This window comes from Triticum aestivum, chromosome 3B (genome assembly GCF_018294505.1).
Source record: "Triticum aestivum cultivar Chinese Spring chromosome 3B, IWGSC CS RefSeq v2.1, whole genome shotgun sequence".
NCBI classification, from domain to species: Eukaryota; Viridiplantae; Streptophyta; class Magnoliopsida; order Poales; family Poaceae; genus Triticum; species Triticum aestivum.
The window spans coordinates 435592803-435601104 of NC_057801.1; the positions used below are offsets into that span (position 1 = coordinate 435592803).

Below are 8302 nucleotides of genomic sequence, written 5' to 3' on the forward strand. Positions count from 1 at the left end.
AGAGCTCTCCAAAATCGAAGGCATGCACACGGAGAGCTCTGCTCCATCCAAACAAGAAGAAAATACTCAGTGGAGCCACCCAAATCGTTGGTCGACCAGGAAGAACAGATCAATCACCCAAAGAACTTCACACACGAATCACCTCTGAAGTACCCGAATCAAAACAGAAAGAAAAGGTGAAAAACAAAATGTAGACCTTTCCTCCTCCCTCACGGTGAAAACAAATGAGCTTCTGCTCTTCCCACTCTGGCTGCTGTCCATGTTCCTCTTCCCAGGTACGTACTAAATTTTGGAAGTGAAACAAGACAAAGATCACTAGAAAAAAAGACTTTGTGAAGTTAATTGAAGAACTATGAGATTTCTTGGTTCCAAACGTTAGTTATCCTGTTCTCGAACTTTTTTTGCCTGCTTTGTCTCAACGAAAGCTTTGGTCCAGTGGTCCATGTTACATTTTCCCTCCAAATCCATATACTTCGATTGCATTGCCACCAATCTTTTGAGCAGTGCAATTCATGGCAGAAAATCCGTCCACGAAATCATATATTTAATGAACAATCAAACAACATGACTTCCACACATCGTTGGTTGCTTTGGAATACAAAGCGGGGTGAAACCCTTTTTCGGTAAAGTGCATTTAACACTTACATTATATTTTGGTGTGATGACAATGTGGTTAGTGGAACTAATATCGGTTGCTAAAGTTTATCTCAGGATATTGGTTTCATATTGCATTTGATGGAGATGTGCGACCTCCAATTCAAAAAGATCAAAGGCGTGGTCTACCGACGATTCGAAGGTTTTTTTTGATTCGATTCGAGTCGTAAGAAAGGCCGCACTATAAAGAACGGTATCTGAGGAAGTGTGCCGTGTGGGAATGCTATTGCCAAAACCTATACACCTAGACTACGTACTCCTATCACCTTTCTATCCATTGTGTGTTGTCGGTACCCAGAAAGCTTGCAACAGAATGTTGCTGGATACCCATGTGCACGAGGTCTTTTGACCCCGTGCGCACGGGGTAGTCAAAAACTCTCACACGGGGTCATTAGAGTCTAGGTGTTCGATAGTCTCTCCCCACTCCTTTTCTCTGGGAAACCCAACACGCAGACCAACTGCAGAGAAGTGCGAAAAAACCTCACGAAGAAAAGAGCTCTCCAAAATCAAAGGCATGCACACGGAGAGCTCTGCTCCATCCAAACAAGAAGAAAATACTCAGTGGAGCCACCCAAATCGTTGGTCGACCACGGAAGAACAGATCAATCACCCAAAGAACTTCACACATGAATCACCTCTGAAGTACCCGAATCAAAACAGAAAGAAAAAGTGGAAAACAAAATGTAGACCTTTCCTCCTCCCTCACGGTGAAAACAAAAGAGCTTCTGCTCTTCCCGCTCTGGGTGCTGTCCATGATCCTCTTCCCAGGTACGTACTAAATTTTGGAAGTGAAACAAGACAAAGATCACTAGAACAAAGACTTTGTGAAATTACGGTCCAGTGGTCCATGTTACATTTTCCCTCCAAATCCATATACTTCGATTGCATTGCCACCAATCTCTTGAGCAGTGCAATTCATGGCAGAAAATCCGCCCACGAAATCATATATTTAATGAACAATCGAACAACATGACTTCCACACATCGTTGGTTGCTTTGGAATACAAAGCGGGGGGAAACCCTTTTCGGTAAAGTGCATTTGACACTTAAATTAATTTTGGTGTGATGACAATGTGGTTAGTGGAACTAATATCGGTTGCTAAAGTTTATCTCGGGATATCGGTTTCATATTGCGTTTGATGGAGATGTGTGACCCCCAATTCAAAAAGATCAAAGGCGTGGTCTACCGGCGAGTCGAAGGTTTATTTTTTGATTCGATTCGAGTCGTAAGAAAGACCGCACTATAAAGAGGGGTATATGAGGAAGTGTGTCGTGTAGGAATGCTATTGCCAAAACCTATACACCTAGACTACCTACTCCTATCACCTTTCTATCCATTGTGTGTTGTCGGTACCCAGAAAGCTTGCGACAGAATGTTGCTGGATACCCGTGTGCACGCGGTCTTTTGACCCCGTGCGCACGGGGTAGTCAGAAACTCCTACACGGGGTCATTAGAGTCTAGGTGTTCGATAGTCTCTTCCCCCTCCTTTTCTTTGGGAAACCCAACACACAGACCAACTGCAGAGAAGTGCGAAAAAACCTCACCAAGCAAAGAGCTCTCCAAAATCAAAGGCATGCGCACGGAGAGCTCTGCTCCATCCAAACAAGAAGAAAATACTCAGTGGAGCCACCCAAATTGTTGGTCGACCACGGAAGAAAAGATGAATCACCCAAAGAACTTCACACACGAATCACCTCTGAAGTACCCGAATCAAAATAGAAAGAAAAAGTGAAAAACAAAATGTAGACCTTTCCTCCTCCCTCACGGTGAAAACAAAAGAGCTTCTGCTCTTCCCGCTGTGGCTGCTGTCCATGATCCTCTTCCCAGGTACGTACTAAATTTTGGAAGTGAAACAAGACAAAGATCACTAGAACAAAGACTTTGTGAAGTTACGGTCAAGTGGTCAATGTTACATTTTCCCTCCAAATCCATATACTTCGATTGCATTGCCACCAATCTTTTGAACAGTGCAATTCATGGCAGAAAATCCGCCCACGAAATCATATATTTAATGAACAATCGAACAACATGACTTCCACACATCCTTGGTTGCTTTGGAATACAAAGCGGGGTGAAACCCTTTTTCGGTAAAGTGCATTCAACACTTAAATTATGTTTTGGTGTGATGACAATGTGGTTAGTGGAACTAATATCGGTTGCTAAAGTTTATCTCAGGATATTGGTTTCATATTGCGTTTGATGGAGATGTGCGACCCCCAATTCAAAAAGATTAAAGGCGTGGTCTACCGGCGATTCGAAGGTTTGTTTTTTGATTCGATTCGAGTCGTAAGAAAGACCGCACTATAAAGAGGGGTATCTGAGGAAGTGTGTCTTGTGGGAATGCTATTGCCAAAACCTATACACCTAGACTACCTACTCCTATCACCTTTCTATCCATTGTGTGTTGTCGGTACCCAGAAAGCTTGCAACAGAATGTTGCTGGATACCCGTGTGCACGAGGTCTTTTGACCCCGTGCGCACGGGGTAGTCAGAAGCTCTCACACGGGGTCATTAGAGTCTAGGTGTTCGATAGTCTCTCCCCCCTCCTTTTCTTTGGGAAACCCAACACGCAGACCAAATGAGAAGTGCGAAAAAACCTCACCAAGAAAAGAGCTCTCCAAAATCAAAGGCATGCGCACGGAGAGCTCTGCTCCATCCAAACAAGAAGAAAATACTCAGTGGAGCCACCAAAATCGTTGGTCGACCACGGAAGAACAGATCAATCACCCAAAGAACTTCACACACGAATCACCTCTGAAGTACCCGAATCAAAACAGAAAGAAAAAGAGAAAAACAAAATGTAGACCTTTCCTCCTCCCTCACGGTGAAAACAAAAGAGCTTCTGCTCTTCCCGCTCTGGCTGCTGTCCATGATCCTCTTCCCAAGTACGTACTAAATTTTGGAAGTGAAACAAGACAAAGATCACTAGAACAAAGACTTTGTGAAGTTACGGTCGAGTGGTCCATGTTACATTTTCCCTCCAAATCCATATACTTCGATTGCATTGCCACCAATCTTTTGAGCAGTGCAATTCATGGCAGAAAATCCGCCCGCGAAATCATATATTTAATGAACAATCGAACAACATGACTTCCACACATCGTTGCAGTTCTTCAGTATCATCACAGGTTTAAAGTCTAATTCCAATATACCAACAGACAGAATAACCGACCAGCTACAAACCCCCAAATTACAACCACACTGACACTGGGGTATTCATACAAATCCAGAGCAGGGATATCTAGGCTAGCGATGTTACGGCCACTTAGAAATCATGCTCATACTCATTCGCAAAAGAGGGAAACCATGTTTAAGTCAACAGCGTTCTGGAACTGAAAAACAATTGATGCTGGTAAAATCATGCAGCGCCGCATCAAATTTGATTATCCAGCGCTCCTGCCTCCTGCAACCAAAAAGGGCAACATCATGATCCAAGGCAAAACAAAATATTAGATATGATCATGTCAAAAGTGTCAGCATTTATACTCCTTCAAAACATCCTAGCAATAGTTGTAGGTGTGATGTCCAGGAAAACATTACAACTAGAAGGAAAGATATGATCATGTCAAAAGTGTCAACTATCAGGAAAACACTTCACAAAAGAAGGAGAACAAAGAAATCTAGGTATAAGATTCACAATCTCAAGGAATACAAAATTACTATGATTGATGCTTCAAAGCATTCTAACAGCAGTTGTAAATGCGAGTAGCAGACATGCAGCAACTCCCCATGAATAATAATGACTACAAACTACTCCCCCGATCCAAAATAAGTGTCGTGGTTTTAGTTCTGAACTAAAACCACGACACTTATTTTGGATCGGATGGAGTAGTATTTGCGGTAGATTCCTTTCCATCAGTGCGTAAAAAAAGAAGCAGATTTTCAAGCCTCAAAATGCCAAATCAACTAGAGTAGTGATCATGACTACTCAAAACACAAGTGAGTAACAAGGTAGACATCCACAGACTCTCAGTTTAAAATGTAACAGACTATAATCAGCAATATTAGTATTTTGAAGTGAAACATTATGTCAAAAGCTCCCTCCGTTAAAAATGTACAACCATTGGAAGTTGATGAGATTATTAGAGACTTAGTGTTCTTCGGGATGTGGTTGCAAAGCTGGTTAATCCAGGTCAATGACCCAGCAATGAATCTCTTTATTCTCAAGTCAGATAACAATTTTATTCTAATCCAAGTATATTTGGGAGCTCTCTGACGAGTACCAGAGGTAGTGGCTTCAGGTCCCAGTGACTATGGTTGAAAACTTGAAATCATCATACTTCAGTGAAAATGAAATTCTCACCATCTCTCAGCATTCAATTCCCTCTCCAGAAAAAACAACCTACTAATTGTCAGGCAGCAAGCTTATACTATTATGCTACAGGACACACTAACAAGATCCAAAATATAGATGCATGACACAAGGATTCTGTACTCCCTTTACAGAGGGAGTACCATTTATGCAGCATCATGTACCCAAGTGTAAAATTTGATACTACTTGATGTATGAAACTAAACTTCTTGGACAAAACTTCTTGTATCAACAATGCAATTCACCCTCCCAGAAAGGCATTGTGACAATATCACTACCAATTCCAATATGACGAAAATATGCACCTTTCTGTCCCAAAAATGGGATTTTCTTCACGTTGGTACAACCTGACACCCTGGAATTCTTATTATATCATCAAAAATAGGTTTCCATCTTTAACACAGCCTAGACGAGCACGTTTGGAATAGATCGCTAAACAGCATTGCAATAAATATAGTCGCTTTGGACAAGATTGCTACCAAGCATTGCAAAATTATGCTGCCCGAATCAGAACCATAAGGACTCCAAATGGAGAAAATAATTACCTTCCTCATGGTGGCGAGAGCGAGCAGCCACTCGAGCTTGTCAAGAGTCGCCTCGTCGGCCTTGTCGAAATCCACCTCAACCCTCCCATCCACCTCCTGGATCCACCCGCCGATGTCGTTCATAATGACGACCGCTTTCCCTTGCAAGTCCACCGGCAGCCGCGGCAGCTCATCCTTGAGCCTTGCCCTGCGCATGGCGACCGGCGACGGCGACGGGAGCGCCGCCAAAATGGAGGCCCACCCTGACTCGAAGATGCGAGAGAGCTTAGCAGCACTCTCGTACACATCGTCTCCCTTGTTGTTGTAGGTCATGGCGTTGCTGAAGGTACGCCGGACATCCTTGGCAAAGCAGAGCAGGTTCGGGTAGCGACGCAATTCAAGGCGGCGGCTGACAGTGCCGAGATCCATGGGTTCGGCGATGATAGAGTGGTAGTCGCGGAGTCCGAGTTCGTATGTATCCACCGGCTTGGCGAACACCCACCCGTCCTCATGTTGCAGCAGCTTGTCCAGCAGCATGCGGCAGCGTTCGAGGGCACGGGGTAGATCGGCGGCGGCAAGGTAGCACATAGGTTTAGGGAAACCGGGCAGCGCTCCGGCCGGGCTGCTTTGGGACGACATAGGGCCGGCCCGAGATGATTTGGGGGGAGGGGGGGGGGAGTGAATTTGGGTCAGTTTCAAACCACGAATCCGGATGCCGTACCCCTTTTATAGGAGACCGCTAGGAATGACACCGGTGCCATGGCCCTTGGATCAAGTGATCGTGGACCGTCAGATTTACTTCCTCAAATTACCACCCATCTCTTGGGGTTTTCAAACTAAACATCCTTTACCATCGATGCTTTCAACTGTGCTCCCCATAATTACTCTAGGATTAGATCTAATTTTCTCTGATCACACATCTTTCACTAAATACTCTAGATAGCAACAATTAATCCTGACTAGCAGGCAGAGGCGCGGCAACACGCCGCGCCCAAGAGAGCCCATGTGAGCGCTTTGTGTTATAAAATGGATCAGTGAATAAGAGGAAGAAATCGGTCGAGCAGTATTTTTTGTTTATCGAGCGATTTCACGTAGGTCTTTGTGCATATTTTTTTAATCAGCAAAGACGTATGCATCAGACATGGCTGCCAACAGATAGATATGATTCTATATAAATACATATATGATCATTTGGTTGACCCTTTACCTCGCATAATATACATAGAACATTTTTGCAATAGACAACTGAAACATGTTGATTAGAATTCAGAAACTGAATCCTTCTGTGCATCATGAAGAGCTTCTCAGAGCAAGAAAGATCACATGAATAATTAAAGGAAAAGGAGAGACAACTTAGTAGAGAGGAAAGGAAAGGGAGAGGATGCATACCAACACAGATCGAGGATGACATGGACCGTATTGTTTAATCCTTCTGTTTCATCAGTATTGAGCTACCGTAGCAGCATATCAAAGCATGAAGTATCAAAGTTTTAACCAGATCCATGTACTGTAAGTTGCATTGACACCTCAAAACAATCGCCTTGCACCTATATTTCTTATATCTAGGCTTCTCACATGAGATATTTAACTTCAAAAAACAGTTTTGAATATGCCTGTTCTACAATATTTCATTTTGTATAATTTGGTACACACTCGTGTATACAACAACAGTGAAAGAAAATGTCAATCAGAGGTTGAATTTAACAGAGGGCAGAAGGATCAAATATAGGGGGCGCAAGCTATTTTGAGATATAATTGTTCAGCTGTAGAATGAAACCTCCGCGAACGCAAGAAAGCCTTCCTGGCTGCCATCCAAGCCCTGGACACCCGCGCTGACACTTCCGTGATTTTCCCGGATGAGTGGATGCTGAGATATGATCTCGAGGATCAGCTCTCGACCATCTACATGGACGAAGAAGCTTACTGGAGGCTCCGCGGCACCCAACGGTAGGTGCTCCGTGGAGACGCTAATACGGCTTACTTCCAGGCGATCGCCAATGGGCGGCGATGACGGAACTCCATCCATTCTCTGTGGGATGGAGATGCCCAGCTCGTTCGCCCCTCGGACATCCGAGTCCACATAGATGGCTTCTATAAAGCCCTATTCTCCCCCACCCCTCGGGGGCCCGGCCCCGAGGGGGGGCAGGGGGGGCGGCCGCCCCGGGCCCCCCAAACCCAGGGGCCCCCTCCCAGATATTAACCCAAGGAAAGACGTAGTAATATAGGAAAGTACACCATACGCACCCAATCACATCGTCCAATCAGTACGATCCTGTCTCGTGACACGTGAGATCGCATCCCTAATTCACTGCCCTATTCTCTATTCCCCCGTCACGAACTCTCGATCACAAGTCGCAGGCCGCCGGCAGATACAATTCTCCAGTAGCTGGCTACAGCGAGCACTCAAGCACGTCGCCAGGCCACGGGAATTGACAGCGCCGAGCGCCTCCGGCCGGTATCCAGTTTCCAAGCGCTGGGCGTAAGATGTGGACTGCAAACGCGACACGTACATCGTTGAGTGCCTCATTGCTGACCATCTAATCAGGGAAGCCGATGCGATTGATATGAGGTATATCATCGTACTATTACCTATTCCCCAATCCTTATGTATGTTGCTAATTAAGTAATTTGCCTTCACATACATATATGATGCATATCTTGCACAGATAATGGTTTGGTAATACTATGCATCTATAAGAAACTGTTGGACAAAATTGACGTCGACCCGATCATAAATGAATTTGCATCGAGAATTATTTTAAGAGACTCAAACTTATGTATCTATGTATAGTTCTTTTGCCTTTGTTTGGTA

At 44.4% G+C, this 8302-nt stretch overlaps 1 protein-coding gene across 1 annotated transcript; it reads right to left on the reverse strand.

The window, feature by feature from the left end:
• Positions 1-3631: 3631 nt before the first annotated feature.
• On the reverse strand, positions 3632-7782 carry LOC123070229 (transcription factor GTE3, chloroplastic). The gene is made up of 2 exons (XM_044493318.1): positions 5512-7782; positions 3632-4057 (listed from the first exon to the last, which is right to left on the reverse strand). Exons 1-2 carry the CDS (start codon positions 6127-6129, stop codon positions 4028-4030), a joined length of 648 nt encoding a protein of 215 aa, XP_044349253.1. The 5' UTR covers positions 6130-7782; the 3' UTR covers positions 3632-4027.
• Between the last annotated feature and the right edge of the window lie 520 nt (positions 7783-8302).

What these genes read in the sequence shown, in the direction of transcription:
- LOC123070229 (XM_044493318.1), bottom strand. Translation starts at nt 6,129, where the DNA reads ATGTCGTCCCAAAGCAGCCCGGCCGGAGCGCTGCCCGGTTTCCCTAAA. An exon ending in CTCTCGCCACCATGAGGAAG is followed by an intron (nt 4,058 to 5,511) that starts GTAATTATTTTC and finishes TTTTGGTTGCAG; the next exon opens with GAGGCAGGAGCGCTGGATAA.